The following is a 22,142-nucleotide window of genomic DNA, read 5'->3' on the forward strand; positions in this document are numbered from 1 at the left end:
CTCGATCCGAAGCGAGATATTAACTAACAAAAGGTGAGAACTCTATTAGCTATACGCTATACGCTATACATTGTGCATATTACAGCGCTTTATTTAAGGAACCTGTAGTTTTTGGACTACTTTACAACAATAGGTAATAGAACTGACCACTCTCCTTAGACTATACTCTCACCTATTGGCATAAATATCGATCTGTATTCGCGAACAGTGTTCTATAAGACATGTTTAATTATAAACATGAACCTAACTTACTTTACCCCATGTGATACAAACGCTCGTTTTTAACTTTTTAGATTGAACTGAAATGTAAAACTTGAAAACAACTTGATTTGTAATTGGGAAAGAGCATCGTGGAGACATATAGGTATGAGGTTCAGCAGCATGGTCATTATTTATTTATATTGATACACAGTATAAGACTTGGTGAATTGGATTATAAACGATGTGACTAGGTGGAGGCTACCTATTCCATCTAACACATTTTCTTCACAAATCGGTGATTTCAGCAAACTTGGTGGTGAGCAGTATACTATCAAATATATCCTGAATCTGAACACAACTGCATTTTTGAGACGTTTTTCTCTTCTACTCTTTATATGGACTTCTGATTTCAATAACGTCTTTAAGAATAATGATGGATTTATTAGAATATATTATTTTGTCATAATTTGTTTGGGTTGCAGCCCTGAGGAAGTCTATGGTCGTACTTGACCAGACGAAACACGTGTTGGCTGCATTTAGTTTGAAGATTGGCCATATATTATTTGAAGAAAACTTCCAGAATGTTTCAATGAAGATGCAAATTGAAACTCACCGAGAATAAATTTCAATTACTCCTTAAAGAAAAAAAGATTTGTGGACTTTGTGTTGCTCGGTGAAAATAATTGCTTAGTAGTCTCTATGAGATCGAAATAGCAACAACTGAAGAGAATAAATAACCTATTTGGATCAAGTATGAAAACCTTACAAAGGGAAGGAATATTAGTATTATAATGTTTAATAGTACTTAAAAATGAAAGAAGAACACAGAGCACCTGTGAACGGGCAAGAGAACCATATGTCCTTAAGCAATAAGTATCAGAGTGTGTGAGCGTTCAACAGATTTACAACTTAAGAAGATTCCTCCACAACAATGTGAACAGTCAGATTCTACTGCAGTGCATGAATTTCAACAACTATAGCCTGGTTAATTTCATGCCAGCTCACAATATTTATAACCTACTTAATTTTGCCAGAAGTGTAACCAGAGAATAAATATACCACAAAAAAGAATGCTACTATGAGACCAACCAGAGATGAACCATGGGAAGCTCATGTGAGATATGCAACTAATTCAATGACACCTGTAAGTAATTAGCATCAGTTAATGTGGATGCCTGAGGGGCCCTTTGACCACTGAAGTGACTTGACTGGCAGTGGGTACAATCTAAAGGGTTTTATTGCGGGGTTTGAATTCTGCATGAATCTCTGAGGAGCTACTGAAGTATACTTATTTTAAACTTGCTAGTGACATAGATCGAAAACGCAAGCCTCAACACTAGTATGAAGTTTTGTATGAAGGTATGTCTTCATAGTAATAAACTCATTTAAAAGCTTAATTAATTAAAATAAATGTATAATTAAAGTGAATGTGTCCGACTTTTTGCCTGGTGCTATGCTGTTTCTGACTAGTCTAGACTGGGATCCTGCTAATCAGGACCCCAGTCTCTGTGATTTCTCCCCTAAATTGATATGGTAAGTACTTAGGTGCATCCCAGGTTTGACACTGGTGTACCCTTATCAGTACCTAGTATATGGCACAGAGGTACCCAGGGCATAGGTACACCAGGGGTCCCCCATGGGCTGAAGCATGTATTATGCCACCCATGGGGGATCACTCAACCTGTAACTACAGGCCTGCCATTGAAGCCTCTGTAAGCTGGTGCTATCACCACTTACAACAGATATAGGTTTCCCTATATCTGAGGTCACTGCACTTAAAACCTATAAGCCACCCCTAAAGCAGGCTTTTCAATCCTGAAGGCAGGGTGCTCGGTTCTAAGTGTGAGGGTGTCCCTGCATGAGCAGGACAACCCTAAACCTTCGGAGTCCATTCTCCCGGGTTGTAAGTGCTTCAGCCATTACGATACATAGAGTGGCCATGCGTCATTACACGATGACCATCTCTAAACTGGCTGTATCTAACCCTGTCATGTTTGGTATCAAACATGTTGGAATCATATCCCCACACCATAAAGTGTGTGTGAGGTATAATTCCATGCACTGTAAAGCTCCTCCGGGAGGCTCACAGTGCTCCCTGTACCAGTCTTCTAGACCCGGACAGTACAACATGGCTGCTGCCGACCAGAGACATGATTCTGTCCTCTTGCTGCTGAGCCAGGCTCGAGCAGGGGAAGACAGTACAATAGGTATCCTATCACAGGGAGATGTGACCACCTCCCAGACAGGATATAGTATATTTGAGTCAGGTGGGAGCACTTGTCAGCGCCACTCAGTCTGCTTGAGGAGCACCTTTGGTGCCCTCCTTGCATAATCCAGTTCAAACCAGCTCAGGGAGCAGTTGGCTCCCACTCAGACGTGAAACTGGACAAAGAACATGGGAGTATCCTCCCCACTGTCCGACCACGCCCCTAGGAAGGTGCCCTGAATTGTCCCAACCCTTTCCCTAGGGTAGTTAGGAGCTTACCTGTAGGTGGGTCCCTAGATTTGTCGTGGGACAAGATTAATTTCAAGACACCACTTCTTCTTCAACTGACTGGGCACTCTGGACTTCGACCTGGGCATTAAAACCGCAACTAGGAAGACTCCAGCTGCTCCTGGTCTCATTGCCCTGCTCCTCTCCTTTAACGTCCGTGCCTGTGCTCCATACAGGAACCTTTCAAGGCCTGTGGACATCCACGACACCTGAAGGAATCTCCCTTGAAGTGAAGGAGTCACTTCCCTACATCTGCAGGCACCAAAACGAATCTGCTGATCCCGCAGCCCCACGGACTCTGAAAGGCTCAGCAACACAGGTGGTGGTTCTTCACATCCCTCGAGGTCTGCCCTGCCTTCTCACCAAATTTTAGGCCAGTATCCCCAATCAGATCGCAGGAACCGAACCCCTGTGCACCACGTCGACTTGCTGTTGCAAAGGCTTGTTGGCTTCCTTCCTCCAAAATCTGGCATTTGGATTGCAGTCGGCCCTGGTGGTCCTCCAGTTCCCTCCCCTGAGCCAAGCTCCGCCATTTTCCCCCTGTACAAAAACTATTTCCGCCCCCCTAATTGTTGGTTTAAGAGCCTCCCATATCGTGATACGCGACAGAGAGGTGCCCACGTTGAACCCAAGGTAATCAGCAATAGCACAATGCAGGGTCTCCTGATAATTGGCGTCCAGGAGAAGCTATGGGGACATACGCCACCTGTACGGGGTCCGGTGGATTCGCAGGTGCAATTTGAGTTGGACAAGCGAGTGTTCGGAGAGGCCTCTTGGCAGAATGGAGGTGTGTGCAACTCTGTGTATATAGCTGAGTGGAAGGAAAATATAATCGAGACGCAAGAGTGTAGGGTGGACCACCGATGCATAGGAGAACCGTGACTCAGTGGGGTGAAATGCACGTCAAGAATCAGACCAACCCAATGTATGTGCGAGTACATTCAGTTTGGAAATGGGGGGGATCTATCGAGTGGTACCGCACACCATCTGTCATGCGGTGCCATAGTGTTGTTTCAGTCTCCACCCAGTATCATCAGGCCGCCAGGAAGGCCCCCCCAGAGCTGTGTGATTTTATCAATGAATGTTTGGCCCAGTGGGGGAGTGGCATAAACGCTCCCAAGTGTTATCTGTTCGCCTGCCACTATGCCTGAAACTACGGTGAAGCGCCCGACCGTGCACCCCTCGTGAAGCCAGCGTGATAGACGGTGGCGAACCCAAACCTAGTAAGACACAGGCCTTTATTACCGAGGAGATGAGTCTCCTGCAGCAATAGGATATCGGTGGAATAATGCTTCGCTAAGCGCAGTACCGCTCCCCGCTTGATTTTATTCAATAGTCCCCGTAAATTCCAGGAAAGAATATTAAGTTCTCCCAGTGGAGAGTTACCTGTATTGTGTGTCATCCCCCACATCAAAGTGTATGTCGGTTGGAGCTGAAGCTGTGGCATAGTGTGTGACTGTGTGTTTGGTGCGCGGATCATAAAACCTACAACGTAAAAACCAACAACCCCCAACCCCCTCACCCCCATGCTTTCAATAACATGGAGTACCTGTTGCAGTGGAATCGTTTCTCAAGCCCCAAACGTGAAGACCCAAGCAGTTCCCCCAATGGAGCCCACCCAACCCAACATTACCCAAAGTGTCAAAGGGCGTGGACTGTCCGACATCTCCTAGAGCCGATGCACATGACCCCAGAGCATTAAGTTCCAACACACTCCAAACAGGACGACCGGCCACAGCATCAAACCTAGAACCTGGCGGGAACTGCTTCACTCAGCGGTTTCAGAGTGGCCATGGGCTCGCCAGCTAGATGGAGGTCTGTGCCGCCCGTTTGATGCGTCTCCGCCACGCCAACCGCTCCTATGGGACCCCTGCGAGAAATCAGAGTCTGGCGGCAGCGGCGAGTGCGGTTTGAGGTTTCGCCTCTCGTCCGTCCAGGCAAATGCCTTTTCCGGAGAGTCAAAGAAGTAGGTCTTGGCGTTAAAGATCACTTTCATCCTGGCGGGAAATAGTAATGCATAGGATAAGTTCAGCTCCTGGAGCCATCGCTTGGCAGCAACAAAGGATTAGTGCTGCTGCTGCACCAGCTTGGTATAATCAGGAAGACCATGATTGTATGAGAATTAAATATCATTTTGTCCTTGTGGAGCCGGGCAAAGCGGAGGATGGCATCGTGGTCGGCATAATTGAGGAGCCGGGCGCTCCCTGGGAGGCGGCTTCTTAGTCAAGGCAGGGTGGGCCCTCTCGATCACAAATCAGGAGGACATGGCCTCGGGCAGCAGCAGCACTTTGAGCCAACCAGAGAGGAAGACGTCCATGGATGAGCCCTCGCAACCCACTAGAAAGACCACTAGGCGGATGTTGTTGCACCGTGCCCTACCTTCTGCATCCTCAGCCCGCGAGGCCAGCTCCCTTGTGATCATGGTGAGTTTATTGACTTTCTTCCGGAGGGTGGAAATCATGTCCTCCACCGTGGAGACACTGGCCTCCGTGATCCGATCCACAGCTTTCCAAAGATTTTTCGAGCGCGGTCAGTGATTGATTGATTGCCGCAAGCAGAGTTGCATTGTCGGGGGACAGGCCCTCTGCACCCTCCTTCCCCACGGGCACGATGGTATAATGGTCCATTGTGTTCTGTTTGAGGGCAGCCGCCCCATGTGTGTCTTTGCCCATTATGAAGAGGAGAGGCAGGCAGAGTTGTGAAACAAGAACTGACAACTAGGGCCGGTAAGTCGAATAGAACGGAGCTCCCCTCTGCTGCATCGAGTCGTGATTCGCATACCACTATTTTAGTATATGGTTTGGTCTCCCCACTGTGTATTCATGCTACTTACCTGTTTTTATTGCAAAGTATTGTGTCCATTGTGTATATTTCTGGGTAGAAGATATCTGTATGTGTTAGTGAGTGTCTTATAATAAATACATATTTTTATAAATACACTGTGGTTCTTTTTCACTTAATCTATACCAACAACATTATGTTCTGGTAAAACAAGCTGCTTGACACTCCTTGTGGACAAACTTAGAGAGCTTTTTAAGGCTGTCTAAGACCACTAAAATCACCATAAGGGTTGTCTTGATTAGTGCAGGGTGCCCACTTACATAAGTGTGCACCATATACTAATCCAGCTTCTCGCACAATTACACTATGAATTAAAGTATTATGAGAATAACAGTTCTTTTTGTACAATTGAATGCAGAAGATAAGAGAAAAGTGTACACAAATCTGTCATGCATCCAACTAAAATCAGTGGCTTAGGAAATAAATACAGGGTGAGTGCACACCGAAGATGCGCTGACAAACTACCAGGTGTGTGCATCACTGAAAATTCACTGCAAAACATAGGGTGTGCACATCACCGACAAATGCGCGGTCATGCTCCAAGGTGTGCGCATCACTGAAGACGCAACAAATAACCTGAAACCTCCTTGCGTATGGGATGAGAGAGGCTGTTGCTTTGAGATGTACTGCTGCGTGATAGACCAGTCGAATATCCTTCCACATGCGAACATGCCATAATGCACTTCAAAATTGTCACTGCGTTGTGACGGATCACTCTGCGATTGGTTGGCAGGACTGCACTGTCCCTGCTCCGCTGCGTCAAAACGATTAGTTCCAATATGGAGGTTATGGCAGCATCTTACGTCTCAAGACTAGACTGAGCTGACTCTCCACCGCCGTGAGGAAAGATAATTGTCAGCGGGTACTACGTCAGGGCATGACGTACGCATTACCCGTTTCAGATCCCACAGCGTCCACACTCTCATCGCTTACTTATTGGAAGAGATAACTTGCTGCCGCACTACCTCCGGAACACGCTTTCGCCGCTTGTACCAGTTCCTTCACCACTTGTGCAGGTTAGCTACAGGCTCTGCACCTCAGTTGTTGTCATCACCGGTTGCTCTTGTCCACATGCCGCTGGCCAGCTCGTCGCCAACAATGTTTTAAATAGATGGTTCAGCTCAACAAGAAATAAACTGGTACATCTCTTTATTAACAGACAACTACTGGGAACGGACCAATCCCCTGCTGGCCAGTCCTCAACTACCCTTCAAGGAACTCTCCACATTCAAACAATACTGTGGAATCTCAAAGCTGTGTGATTCCACCGTCAGGTAATGATAACAAGCAGTGAGCTCTTTACAACATTCTTCCTATGTACAGCTTTACAATACCATACTTTTGGAAGAAGGGCATCCAATTTCATTAATAAACACAAAACATATCAAGGTTGAGCTTGTACTTTTTTTTGGCCTCGAAAAACTTGGGTACAGTCAGTTTCTAATTAAAATTAAAACCTGAAGGTCCATATTCATTAATAAAGAGAGTGGAAAAATGCTCAACAAGAGAGGTGAAAGAGAAGATTTTATGTGAACTGCACAAAATGATGGCCCAGGAGGTTGAGGCACAGAAAGGAAACAGTGCAGATTGCAGCTATATGAATGAGAAGTGTTCAGCGGTCACTGGTACAACACCTGCTGAAAGGTCTAATAAAATATGTGCCTCTACATCATAATAATATGCTACATTCCAGAAGTAAAACAGAGCCTGTGCCTTGAGCTAGCAGAAATTCTACTTTAAATCCTACTGGCATAGCCATTCCTATGCTTAAACAAATACTGAGAGTATTGAGTTATAACGGGGTGTACCCTAAAAAACTCATGGACCTGGGTTAATAAGTAAGGAAATGTGGGCAATGTTCCTGTGATCATGTGTAATTGTCACAAATGGAAGTCCAATGTAAGACGATTTCTCCTTTCAGTGCGGAAATATCACCATTCTGGTCTAGATCGGCGTTTGAGTCAGCTAACCCCCGACTCATCCAGGAGTGCGGCATCCTGACGGCAGAGCAAACATTGCCCAAATTTCCTTGGAGCCCACGCTGGCCCACGCAGTGACGGTTCAGACGTCAACCGCTCACAATAATGTGCTCACATTCTGTATCTATCCTGATGAAGACCTCAGCATGAGGCAACAATAACCCTTACACACATACAGGGGTCGAAACGTAGACTACATCAACCCACCAGGCCATAGGACTCAACGCAATGGATTTGTCTAGCCTATGTGTGATGTGACTCGGGAACATGTGTACTAGTTTTAGTGTAAAGGCCTACTGATTTCAATGTGATGCTATTATTGTCACACTACCTTTACCCAGTCCCTCACAAACCCTACTACACCCCCTCCTTTCTTCACTGAGAGCACCCTCGTTGTAATGATTTAAAAATTACACATGTAATTATGAAGAGTAAAGGTTTATTGTATGATACAGCAACTATATGCTACACGATTGTAAGAATAAATACAATCAAATCTCGAATATTGCAAGCTTTGTTGTTCACGTTGTTTATAAATGAATAATGATATGTATATGTGGTGAACTTTTGTATTAAGTAACACAGAATATCTATGAATAATTGCGCAAACCCGGACAATTTTTCTTGTACTTACACAAATACTGAACATTTCTCAGGCACTACCTACACCAAATCCTGAACGCAAACGTAAGTTTAAGGTCCAGCCAGGAACTTGTGCAATCAGGTACGCTCAAAAAGGTCACTTAAGAAGCGGAATAACTATAGCCATTTAAGAAGTGACTTTCCCAGTCTTACGGAAATATTTATTACAGATCTTCAGTGAGAATTTAAAGCTAATGTCAGTTTCTTGAAAAACAGGGTGTTCAACTGGTGATGTGCAAAGCTAGGTAGAGGTGATGGCAACAAGTTCTGTTACAGGAGTAGCTCTTTAATTGCCATGCCTTTTCAGTCCAGAAGGGGTCAAAAAATGAGAGGACTTTGAGGGAAGATGGCTGGTTATGAAGAATCTGCTGAGGCAACATGGTGTCTATTAGAATGTACATTAGGTAAAGTACAAAACGTCTTCATCTAACGCACACTATGCCCTCTGTAAATTCTTCACCTTTAAAGATTATCCAGAAATTCTCAATCAAATTGTATGGTGGGGTTAGAAAGAGATCCAGTTACCTGAATATCTGGTGAACCGCCCATCACCAAACATGGCTTCAGAGTTAGCAACTGATTCAAGGCAATGATATGCAGTGTGGAGAAAGGCCCAGCAGGTCCCCCTTCTCAAGAAAGAAATACTTGCTGATCTCATTCTTAAAGTATGTGCAATTATTCATTTATGAAGACTACTTTTGGATGCCTCAAAGAACTCAATGGTGCATGTAATTATTCAGTGTGACACTGTCGGACAAGTTACTTACCTTCAGTAATGCCTTGTCGGGTAGTGACATGATCTAGCCGCAGATTCCTGACCTTTGAACTTCCAGGCATTAGGCTGGATCTGGAAGATTTTTGATATCAGTGCCCCCGAGGGCCAATAGGGGGGGTCGTCGACTGCGTGACTTCGTAGGCGTCGGGTATGTTGTCGTAGTGACAACTGCGTCGTCTATATAGCTGCCACCCGGCGCACTGACATCAGTAATTTTCATGACTTCAAATGCCAGAAGCACAGAGCCATGAAGTGAGCGACCGTGGTGTACCAAAAAACAACTAGGGCCCTGAAGGGGAAACAGCATTGACACTAAAACAATCCGCAATGCGGGGAAGATGGGTGAGTCGGTAAGGAATCTGCGGCTAAATCATGTCTCTACCAAATAAGGCGTTACAGACGGTAAGTACCTTGTCCATTTGATAGACACATCTAACCGCAGATTCCTTACCTCTGAACAGGTACCCAAGCAATATCATCCCCAGAGGAGAGACTGCGGAAAGGTATGGACCAAGAAGTCCTGAAAGATAGAGCGGCCAAAATGGCCCTCCTGTGGACCTGAGAATCCAGACAGTTGTGTCTGATAAACATGTGCAGAGATGCCCTCATGTCCACTTGGCAGATGTCAGAAACTGGGACACCATGCTGCAGAGTGTGGCTACTTTCGCCCTGGTTGAAAGCACCCATAATGCCTTCAGGAGGTTGTGTTTTTTTTTGCCAAGGCGTAGCAGATTTTTATGCAGAGGAGGACCCAGCGTGAAATTATCCTTTTCTGAACTGCTCGCCTTTCTTTGCTCCAACGTATCCTACAAAGAGTTGGCCATCCACCCGGAACTCTTTAGTACGATCATGGTAGAATGATAACGCTCTTTTTGGGTCCAGACTGTCGAGACGCTCTTCATTCATGGAAGGATGCGGAGGTGCATAGAAAGAGGGCAGAGTAACAGATTGAGCCAGATGGAAAGGTGTTACTACCTTAAGCAGAAAAGTTGACCGAGTGGAGAGCACTACTTTGTCCGGAAAGACGGTCAGGTAAGACGGCTGAGATGACAGTGCCTGTAGTTCGCTCACCCTCCAAGCAGAAGTTATTGCTACTAACAAGACTGTTTTGATAGTGAGCAGTCGGAGGGGACACTTGTGCAGAGGTTGAAATGGTGCGCACATCAAAAACGTAAGGACCAAATTAAGATCCCATTGGGGTTCAATAAAAGGTGAAGGGAGAAACATATGGGTAAGCCCCTTCAAAAACCTCTGTACAAGAGATTTGAAAAGAGATGGCTGATCAAGAAGCTGAAGAAAATCAGACAGGGCAGAAAGGTAGCCCTTCAAGTACCTAGTGCAGAGCCCTGCTGGGCCAAGGAACGAATAAAAAGAAGAACATCTGACATGGAAGCAGACAAAGGGTCAACAGAGCATTATGTACAGTATTTACAAAATTGCTGCCATCGGCAGGCATATACAGACTAAGTGGAGGGATGCCTGGCTGCCAGAATGACCTCATAGACTTCGGCAGGATGGTCAAAAGTTATCAACTGTCGCCGCTCAATCCCCACGCAAGAAGGGTGAGAGTAGACCGGTTCGGGTGGAGGACCTTCCCCTGCCGCTGCTACAAAAGATCTTCGTGAAAATGCAGCCTGACCGGAGGATCGATGCTCATTTGGAGAAGCACAGGATGCCAGACTCTCTGTGCACAGTCCGGAACAACGAGGATGACTTGGGCCCGGCAGCTCCTGATCTTCTTGAGCACACTGGGCAGGAGTGGAATGGGCCAAAATGTGTATAGGAGGCCTGTGCTTTACTCACGACAAAGTGTTGCCTTGCGAGAGCTGCCTTGGAAACTCCAGCGCACAAAACTGCTGACATTACACATTCTCTTGGGAAACGAATAGATCTAACTAAGGCTCTCCCCAATGTTGAAAGACACATTGCACCATCTTTAGATGGAGATGCCACTCGTGATGTTATGTTATGTTATGTTATAAGACATTTCTTGAGCGCACTGTCACCGTAAGTTTCCTGGCGCTAATCGGATCCTAAGATTGGGAAAGATGGAATTTAGTGTAGATGGGAGAAGAGTAATGTTTTTAGGGATTTCCTGAAAGAGAGAAGGGAACAGGAGGACTTAAGTGAAAGGAGGACTTAAGTGAAAGTGGAAGTGATCATAAAGGCACCAAAGGCTGAGTTTGTCTGCTCTGACTTTCAGAGAACTGGCCAGATGTTGAACAACCAGGAAAACGCCCTGTCGTTCCAGCCAAGTCCAGAGACGCAGGGCCTCCTGACAAAGGGTCCACGACCCCACTCCACCCAGTTTGTTGCAGTAACATATGGTGGTAGTGTTGTCCGTGAACACCTGAACTAGCCTTCCTTTGAGAGATGGTAAAAAAGTCTTTCATTGCCAACCGGATCGCACGAACTCCAACAGGTTGATATGGAGCTTGGCTTCTGCAGTAGACCAGAGTGCTCGGATCTCCACCTCTCCAAAATGGCCGCCCCATCCCAGAAGGAACGCATTTGTCACTACTGTTAGATCTGGGTGGGGAAGAGAGAGGGGTCTGCCTCTGACCCAATCGCGGTTTGTCAGCCACCACCGCAGATCATTCGCGTTCCCTCCGATATCTGAACGAGGTCGGTGAGATTTCCATGATGCTGTGCTCATTGGAACTGCGGAGCCAGCATGTGCCATCTGGCATGGTCCGCTAGCAGGATGCAGGAGGCCATGAGGCTCAACAGCCTTAGAGTCCTTCTCACCGATATCCAGAATAGAGGCTGAAACATAGGTATCATAGCCTGAATAACCTGGACTCGCCACTCAGGAGGATAAGCCCGAAACTGTACCATGTCCAGAAATGCTCAGAGGAAAGGGAGCGTCTGAGAGGGAGTCAGGTGTGACTTTGGCACGTTGACAGTGAACCCCAGCAAACGCAGGAGGTTCACCATAGTCTGGAGGTGGAAGACGACAGCTTGGGACGAGGGTGCGTTCAACAACCGGTCGTCAAGATAGGGAAAGACTGGGACACCTGATCTCCGCAGATGGGCTGCGACCACCACCATCACCTTGGTGAACACTCCAGGAGCACTGATGAGGCCAAAGCGGAGCATGGTAAACTGAAAGTGCTCGTAGTCCACCATAAACCACAGATAGTGACGATTGGCTGTCAGAACAGGAATGTGGAAATAGGCGTCCTGCAAGTCCAACACTACCATCCAGTCTCCCGGGTCTAGGGCAGACAGGACCTGAGCAAGGGTGAGCATCTGGAACTTCTCCTTTTTGAAGAAGTAGTTGAGGACCCTGGGGTCTAGGATAGGATTAAGGCCTCCGTCCTTCTTTAGACCCAGAAAATAGGGGGAATAGCAACCACAGCCTATTTCTGGCCCAGGAACCCTTTCTATAGCTTCCTTGGCCAAGTGAGTCTTGATTTCCTCGTGGAGTAAGGCCTGGTGATCCTCCATCAGGCGATCATAAGTTGGAGGTATGGAGGGAGGAGTAGTCTCGAAGTGGAGGGAGTATCCCCTTTGGACTATTTGCAGCAGCCACCTGTTCAAGGTGATATCTCGCCAGTGGTGGAGGTGATGGCGTATCCTGTCACCAACTGGGCGTCCACGATCTGGAAGGATTGGGCTAGGAAGGTTTCGCAGTGGAGGAGGGGGTTGTGGCTTGACCTGACTTCTGGCCACCCTACCCATGGGCCGGGGTAAACCGCGACAATGGCCCAGCAGAGGTCGTTGGACTTGCGGGGTACTCTGGCTGGAATAGGGCTGGCACGGTTGGAAGCCCCTTCCAATGCCACGAAAGGGGCGAAAGGCAGACACAGGCTAGGATATGGTGGAGAGGCCCAGGGACTAGGACGTAGCCCGCTAGGCTTTGACGCGCTCAAATGCTGCATCTGCCTTGCCTCCGAAGAGGCGGGAGCCATCAAAGGGCACGTCCATAAGATTAGCCTGGACATCCCCCAAAAAGCCAGATGTCCTCATCCAGGCATGGTCCCTAACAGTCACCGCTGAGGAAATCGCTCTGCCTAGCGAGTCTGTCATATCCAAGCCACATCGTATGGCAAACTTTGCCACATCGCTTCTGTAAGAGGCTGGCTTAGTATATAGTGCACACTTATTTATGTGAAGCATTTGCCCTAATCCAGACAGCCCTTATGGTGATTTTAGTGGTCTTAGACAACCACAGAAAGCTCTTCAAGTGGTAGCTGTGGAGAGCAGGCTTCAGGCTTAGTCCCGAAGGAGTGTTAAGCAGCTTTTTTTAACAGAACTAATCATATAGTGTAGATTAAACAAAAAAGAAACAAAAGGTGTAGTTATAAAAAAAGTATATTTATTATACACAATCACTAACACAGTGATATATCTCCTACCCGGAGATATCAACACAATACACACAATATTTCAAATGTAAACAGGTAAGTAAGCACTAATACACAGTGGTATCTAGGGGGAAACCCAACCATATACTAAAGAAGTAGAATGTGAACTGCGACCAAAGTTGGGACTCAGACCAGAAGACCCCAAAGAGGTGGGGACCAAAAGAGCCACCCGGGGTAAGTGGGGAGAGGGGTTGGCCTAACGGCTAAGGCGCTCGACCTCGGACCTGGGGAACTGGGTTCGAGTCTCGGTAACGACGCCAATAACCCCCTGTGATTCTGGGCAAATCACTTAATCTCCCCGTGCCTAAAAAAAAATGAAAGTGTGTCCTCATGTAACGTAACTGGTGCTATGTAAAGCGCTCTGATAACTGATTCGGTTCGGTTCTAGTTCGCACTATATAAAACTCCCAAAAAAAAAAAAAAGTACCCAGGAACCCCTCGGAAGCTGTGTGCAGAGTGGAAACACAAACGCATGCTCAATACAAGTCAATGGGACAGTCACAATTGCAGTATTTAGGAAGAAGGACCCTTCCCAGTGGACCCTGAAAACACCCAGTGGAAGATAGAAGGTTGGAGAGTCACCCCACCCGTGGATACCCCAGAAACCAAGATACCTACACCAGGGAAGCCGGGTGCATAGGTGCCACAATGGAGGACTTCAGAAAAGATGTCACTGGCGAAGAAGGTGAAAGGGTCCAGTGGAACCCAAGGATGGATTCTTTAGGAGACGTACCTTCAAGCAGAGGGGACAGAGTCTATGCCACTTGGAAGTGACCAGGAGGCACGGAAGACCAATGACCACCGATGACGAAAGATGCAGGAGTGATGAGGGTGGCCTTGTCGCTACAGCTGTGAGGACCAGGCGATGCTGTGGAAGACCAGGAGCCATTCACGAGCTGTCCCACGTCGGAAGTCAGGAACCAAGGGGTTGGTGTCTGGCAGGAGTACCAACAGGCCTTGGCAGCAACAACAGAAGTGGTTAACAAAAAAGGTGCGTGTCCAAGGGACTCACCAAGTACAGGAAAGTCAGAGAAGACTCCGAGCAAGCAGGGGAGCCCATTAAAGTCAAAGAAGACCCTCAAGAGGACCCACAGGTCTAAGGCACAGGAGTCGCAAGAGGACCTTGAGCAGCTCACCAAAGATGCAGGCCCACAGTGCAGAGGATGCGGTGAGGACAAAGACCTTGGTAGGAAGAGGTGCTGGAGGCTGGAGATACTTGTAGCCCGAAGATCTCTGGAGGACAGAGTCAACAAGTTAATGCGGTGCACAAGGGTTCTGTTCCAGCGGTTCCGAAGAGAGATATCGGCCTCAAACTTGCTGGAGGACAGGTCAGGCCTCAAGGGAGTTGCAGAACCACCACATGTGTTGCTGAGCCTTTCAGGTTGCGTGGGATGTCAGGAGCAGTAGACCAGTCAGATTATTTGCTGTGCCTGCAGGGGAGTGACTCCTTCACTCCAAGGCAGATTCCTTCGGGTGTCTTTGATGCCCACAGGCCTGGAGCAGCAGGAGTCTTCCTTAGTGCAGTCTTGATTCCAGGCGAAGTCCAAAGTGCCCAGATGGTTGAAGGTGAACTGGTTGTGAGTTTGAAACTTGTCCCACGGCGAATCTGAGGAGCCACCAACAGGTAAGCCCTTAAGTACCCTAGGAAAAGGGTTGGGACAATTCAAGGATCCCTCCCAGAGGAGGGGCTGGACAGAGGGGAGGATACTCCCATGTCCTTTATCCAGTTTTCGGGCCAGAGCGAGAGCCAACAGCTCCCTGAACTGGCTCAAACTGGAGTATGCAAGGAACGGCACCAAATGTGCCCTTCAAAGCAGTCTGGTGGCACTGGCAAACGCCCCCACCCCAGCCCAATACACTAGGTCTTGTCTGGGAGGTGGTCACATCTCACTGTGACAGGAAACCTATTGTTCTGCCATCTCCTGCTTGAGCTCAGCTCAGCAGTAGGAGGCCAGACATGTGTCTGTGGTTGGCAGTGGCTCTAGCTTGCTGTTAGACCCTAAAAGGCTGGTACCGGGAATACAGGGGGACACCATAGGGGAGATTCACCCCCCCCCAGGACATCTGATCCTACATCCAACACTGGCATCAGTGTTTGAGTAGGATTCTAATAAGGTTGATATCAAACATGACTGGTTTCGGTGCAGCCAATTTTAAGTTAGAGATCTCATATTTGACTTGATAGCCACTATATGTATTAAATGGCTGACCGCACTTATAAAGCCTGAAAAATTGACTCTAGGGTTTGTAGCAAGCACCCTTCCCTCAGGATTGAAGAGCCTGCCATAGGGGTGACTTATAGGTTTTAAGTGCAGTGACCTTAGATATAAGGAAACTTATACCTGTTGTAAGTAGTGCTAGCACCAACTTACACAGGCTTCAATGGTAGGCCTGTAGTCACAGTCTGAGTGGTTTTTCATGGGTGGCATAATACAAGGTACTCCACAACACCGGACCGGCATACCTCAAAAGACGACTCACCTTCTACACCCCGAACCGCCAGCTCCGCTCCGCCGACCATGCCCTCGCCACCGTCCCCCGCATCCGAAGAGTGACCACCGGCGGCAGATCGTTCTCCCACCTCGCCACCAAGTCCTGGAACACCCTCCCCATCCTCCTACGGCAGACCCAGGACATTCCAACCTTCAGGAGGCTACTCAAGACCTGGCTATTCGAGCAGTAGCTGCACCCCTCCCCCCCCAGCACCTTGAGACCCTCGCAGGTGAGTAGCGCGCTTTACAAATGTTCTAATTGATTGATTGATGGGTGGCATAATACATGCAGCAGCCCATGGGAAACCCCTGGGGTACCTATGCCCAGGGTACCTTAGTACCATATACTAGGGACTTACATGGGAACACCAGAAGCCAATTGGGAAGGTACCAAAGTACTTACCACTGTCAAATTTAGGGAGCAAGCACAGTGACTGGGGTCCTGATTAGCAGGATCCCAGTCAGGCTAATCAGAAAACAGAATAACACCACCAAACTGTTGGGGTAACCATGAAAGCAGATCCTACTTTCCTAAATCTCCCGTCTGTAGTAGTTTGAGAGAGGAGAGCCCGGTCCTCCTCCAAGATCTGGGTAGTACTTGCAAAACTGTATCCCATAGAGAATGGGAGTAACGGCCCAAGAGGCATGCAGTCTGCACCGACCACAATGCTGGGCTGGTGGAAGAGATGATGATCTTACCAAGGCTGTCCAGCCTTTTGGATTCCCTGTCCAGAGGTGGGGGTGGGACACGCTGTGGGAAGTGGAGGCTTGGTCCCCCACGCTCTGTGGGGTGGCTAGAGAGGAAATCTGTGTTGCCCAGAGCAGGGCGGTGGTGGTAGGCAATGGTTCTATTCATAGGAGACCATGTGCTGGGCTTGGACCAGGTGCGCAGTAGAACATTTGTCAAGGCCTCGTTGAAAGGCAGCAAGGGTTCAGATGAGGAGAAACCAGGCTGCAGGACCTCCGTCATGACGTTAGTCTTGACTGCCACCGTAGGAAGCTGCTGGCCCAAGACCTCAGCAGCCCTATGCACCACCAGTGCAAATGAAGCTCCCTCCTCCGTAGCCAGGTTAAGAGGAGACAGCATGCAAAAATCTGGGGAGGTGTCGAGGCCGCTGGCAACACCAAGGTCCTCGTATCAGTCCAGGTCTTGATTGGGTTTCGGGATTTCTAAGGGATCCTGCTGACCCTCTCAATCTTCATCATTCATGCCTAACCCTTCAGAATAGGGCAAGTTGAACGCTATGGAGCTGTGCAGCTCTGTCGGCGCAGGTGGATGCCCGACCGACTCCGTGTCGTCTGGCATGACGATGGAGGAGGCATCGCCGGTGGGCGCCAGCGACGCAGAGGGCCTCTATGTCGGACACAGCACCGGGCAAGGTTGAAGAAGTACAACAGCTGCGGGTCCGGATCCTGGAAGGAGGCCAAGGCGGAACCCATGGGATCTCCTTCAGTTGAACCTGTGTTCCCGAAGGCGCGCTAGAGCAGGGTCAGGTCACCCAAATATGGCGCACATGGCATCATAAAATTCTTTTAATTGGGTGGGGGTCACTCTCTGCCTCGGAAAGGGAGGAAAATGCAGAGTCGACCCAGGCAGCCCGCTCAGCCAGGCCTCAAACACTCCCTCAAAGCCTTCGGCGCCATGGCCAGGCAATCGGAGCATGACTTTTTGTCATGGTCGGGCTTTAGGCACCAGAGACACACCAAATAAGGGGTCTGTGACTGACATGGCGCAGTGACAGGTGCCGCACGGCTTGAACCCCGAGGTCTTCTTTCTAGACATACCTAGCACATCAAAAGGAGTCGACAAAAAGTCGAAAAAAGTCTGTCAAAAGTTGACAGGGGGTAGCTCTTTTCGATGGATCAGCACTGGCTGGCATGGAAAGAAAAGAATTAGCAGCGTGCCGGGGTGGCACCTATATATACCACATGGATGTCAAGGCGACGAACCCGACGCCTACGACATCATACATAGTCGACCGACGCACCTATCGGCGTGAAGGAGTACTGCTATCAAAAAGCTTCCGGATCCTGCCTGGCTCCTGGAAGTCCAAAGATAAGGAAACTGCATCTAGATGTCTATATCAGATTGTAGTGTAATGTCAGACCCAGAGATACAATGAATAAATATCCTCTTCTGCCTAGTCGGTGTGGCCTCTACCTCGCCTTTTTATGGTACGAGGTGTCAAAAGAATACTGCTAATTGCAATAATAAATTTAAATGAAAATCTGCCACCTCCTTTATAAGGAAGGATGGCTCAGTCTTGAAGTTACTTTGTTCATTAAAAAAGCAGTAGATGGTAGGTAGATCTGTGGTGAAGGCCTGCAAATGACTTACCCTGTTATGTTAAAAATATTTATAGAGTGCACTTACACCAGGCGGTTTCATGGCGCTAGGAGCGGAGGGACGACGGCAGAAGGAGGACAGAACTTTATTCGTAGGCTTGTAAGAACAGGAGAGTTTTAAGGAGGGTTCGGAATTGAGTGTAGCACGTAGCCAATCTCAGCTCAATTGGAAGGGCATTCCAGAAACGGGGAGCCAAGAAGGACAACCTAAGACCACCATGTTTTTTGCGTTTGAAGTTAGGGATAGTGAGCAGGTTGAGATGAGAGGAGCGGAGATTGCGTGAGGGGACGTAACGTTGGATCCTGGAGGAAATAAAGGCAGGACCCTGACTTGCAAGGGCTTTGAAGATGGTGCAGCCTAATTTAAATATACAGCGTTTGGCTACCGGGAGCCAATGAAGGCTCTTCATCAGGGAGCTGATATGTTGATGTTTGGGTTGATGAAAGATGAGTCTGGAAGCCTGGTTCTGTACGAGCTGAAGGCGATGAAGCTGGTATGCTGGGATGCCCACATAGTGTGAGTTCGCATAATCAATGCGAGAGGTGACCAAGACCAGGATGACAAGAGTAAGGGCCGAGGTAGTCAGGAACCTGCAGATCTTCTGAATTCTGCAGAGGTGGAAGAAGCAGGAGGATACCACTGCATTGATCTGTGGTTTTAGGGACAGATCACTGCAGATGATGACCCCAAGACTTTTTACAGAATCTGCTGGGCGGGGGGGATGCCCAGGGATGGCGGCCAGAAGCTGGAGTTCCATGGGTTAGAGGCGCCTCCAGTGAGTATAAGTTCTGTTTTATCGGGATTTAATTTTAATTGATTGGCGTACATCCATTCGCTGACGGAGATCATGGTGGATTGGAAATTGCTGATGGATGTGTTGGAAGAGTCTATGTTGAACACCAACTGGAGGTCGTCAGCATAGTTAAAGGTAGTGGCTGGGCTGTTGCACAGGGACACAATCAGAGGTTGCATATATAGGGTAAACAGGAGGGGCGATAGAGCAGAGCCTTGGGGGACCCAACAGGTCAGTCGTGTTTTCTCCGCCGAGAAGTTGGCTAGGCGGACTGCCTGGAAGCGATTGTCTAGGAAGGAGGTGATCCATTCAAGGGCTAGACCCTGGATGCCAGCATTTCTGACACGGTCGATCAAAAGTTCATGATCGACCGTGTCGAAAGCGGTCGACAGATCTAAGAGCACCAGGGCCTGGGAGATGTTCAGGGCCGGACTGGGAACCAAAACCGGCCCCAGCAAAGTGCTCGGCCGGCCCCCGGGGGGAGTTCTGAGCTCTTGCCGGGGCCGGTTTTCGGCTGATTTTGTTGCAGGGCCGATTTTGCAGCTATGCTGCATAAACGGCCCTGTAACAAAAACGGCCCACAGGGGCCCAAAACCGCCCCCCACCCTTGCGGCGCACCGGGGGATTGCCCGGTGCCCGTAACGGCCAGTCCGGGCCTGGAGATGTTATTATCAGCTCCTCTCCCAAGCTCGTCAATGACTGCCAGGATGACTGTGAACATTACAGCCAGCAAGGAAACGTCAGGGCATTTCACCACACTACTATGTAAGACTTCTAGCATCGGATGACAGTCAATACCAAATTGAAGTCCCAGAGACAACCTGGAGCAAAAGTGAACTGGTTCAAATTTCCCGAAAATGTAGACACCATCTGAAGCACAAAATGTGCAGGATCAAAGGGTTTTTGCAGAGTTGAAATTGCTACAGCACGTAGGCAAATAACTTATAAATGGATCCAGGCACCTATCCCACCATCTACAGTACTTCAAATACCTACATTTATAAAGTCGCTTGATACCTTTAAAGTGGCATGTATTCTCCCAAAAATCACATCAAAGAGATATCCAACATATCTTAGCCTTTCAGGAATAAAATATTCAATGATAATATCAAGATGTAGGAACATGCACTCTTCACGTGACAGAAGCAAATGGAAGACTGGCTGATTAATCATATTTTAAATATAAATAGGTATTCCTTTGTTTGGTACACCCGTTTGTTTTACACCCGTTTGTTTAAAAAAAAAAAAATGTAAATCTTTAAAATTTGAGAGCAGTACAGAAACATGCTGGCCACACTAAAATTGTCAGTGATACATTTTTACTACTGATCTGATGATATGCAAGTTGTAGCCGTTTGCCTTCATCAGATAAAAAAATGAAAATTAACAATTCTTTAGTTCCTACTGCTTAATACTTACTGGCATTTCGACCAGTTCACCAACTTAAATTGTCGATAGCTCGAGTGTTATTTGCAAATAAGATTTTTTGGAAACATTTAAGAATTCAGTATATGCAGTTTGGGGACAGCCATATTGAAAATATGAAGTTTATTATTATTTCCTGTTTCAAAACGTTTTTCGAAATGCAATGATTAACTTCGTGGATTAAAAAAGATTGCGTTGTGTCCGAAAAGAATGCAAAATCTCAAAGAGAAGCTCCCCCACCTGTCACTCAAAAAGCATTTGGTTGTAATATTAGTTATTTAGAAGGTCAGTCCTAGTATCCTGCTTTCTTCCATCACACTGCCTACAATATGATAGGCGCACTCACTTCTGCTGTATCCCCTGGAATGCAAGGGTTCTGTACTTTACATTTCACTATTAAACAAGGACAGTCACAGTAGACACATACAGTGTTCATTATAATGAACAAGTGACGAGCTCAAGAAGCTAGCATACACGCCTAGGAAAGTCTATGAAAAGACTCACAAAGTACCATAAAATAAATTAGGAAAATAATATGAGGGGCGACCTTGACATTTAGATTTGAACCTTTGAAAATGACTCGTTCATAAAATTACTTTAGAATTAAAATTATACCGTGATTTTCTGAAATGATTTCGCCCATCTCCCTCCTAGTACCCCTCCTTTAAGTGAAGCTTGGTATTTTCCGGGGAGTTTCCACTAATATGAACTTTGGGAATTCGCGAGGAGCAGAGTGCAGGTAACGGAGCCGGCTGCTGATTGCGGCATTACCTATCATTACCTCGCGCTCGGTGCGGCGCCATACCTTCTTAATTCGTTCACCATAGCAACGTGCTGCTCCGCGGCGATCCCGCCATCCAGCCTCGCTTTCAGCTCGTCGTTCTTGGAGCTCGACGCCTGCAGCTGCTTCTGCAGCTCCGACAGCTCCTCGTCTTGAGTGAGTTTCCTGGTTTCGAGCAGCATTAGCTGTTTCGTCAGTTTGGACACTAAAAGAACAATAAAATACACTGAGGAAACCGCCTTCCAGCGAAACGGCAACATTGGTGGGGACATTATGCATCTGTTTGGTTAGTAAGGGGTGGACAATTCAAATGGTGCATCTCACAATGTGTAATTTCATTTGCAATAATAAATATTAGGTATGTTTACATCTAGGGCTACTTGCTCATGATACTCCGTGTTCAGAGCCGGATTAAGCAAGGGCAGTACACCATGAATATTGTATTGTATTGCAATTGCATTTATATAGCGCTTACTACCCCTGACGAGGCGACAAAGCGCTTTTTCGGCGAGTAGCACGCTACTCCGGGACCCATAAAGGATTTGTGCTGAACTAGTATAGTGAAATATGAAAAGTAATTTGAGTGGTGGGTAGGTTAACCTCTTCGGTGCTCAGGACGGCCCCCGGCTGTCCGACGTCATGGTGGGCATGTGCGGAGGACGGCCGGGGCCCCGTCTGAAACACGCCCACTCATTAATTCTCCCGCACAGTGTCGAAGGGGTTAATCAGTTATTTGGATTCAGAAGGATAGCGGAGAGAAACATGGTTTGCATTCATGTAGCGCAAACATTTCCCGGGGGACGCAAAGTTTGGTCTTTGGTGTGACAAGGGACTACACTGATGCCAGATGGGGTGTAAATTTGGTGTAGGGGAAGCAAAGTGTGTAAATTTAGTGGCAGAACTCAATTGCGCAATGTGAAACCAGAAAACCTAGGATGAATACCGGCTTCTCCAATTGACCAAATTGTGTGACCTTCGGCAATTGTTTTATTTCAATTTCCC

The 22,142-nt window shown here is 47.5% G+C and overlaps 1 protein-coding gene across 2 annotated transcripts in view; it reads right to left on the bottom strand.

Moving 5' to 3' along the window:
- CEP89 (centrosomal protein 89) overlaps nt 1-22,142 on the bottom strand; it is a 1,224,823-nt gene that overhangs the window by 348,494 nt on the left and 854,187 nt on the right. For both annotated transcript variants that reach the window (XM_078670561.1, XM_078670562.1), the window contains exon 14: nt 21,165-21,345. In XM_078670561.1, coding sequence (XP_078526687.1) covers nt 21,165-21,345 — 181 coding nt within the window. The remainder of the gene's footprint in view (nt 1-21,164; nt 21,346-22,142) is intronic.

Source organism: Lissotriton helveticus, chromosome 12 (assembly GCF_964261635.1).
Source record: "Lissotriton helveticus chromosome 12, aLisHel1.1, whole genome shotgun sequence".
In the NCBI taxonomy this organism is placed as follows: domain Eukaryota; kingdom Metazoa; phylum Chordata; class Amphibia; order Caudata; family Salamandridae; genus Lissotriton; species Lissotriton helveticus.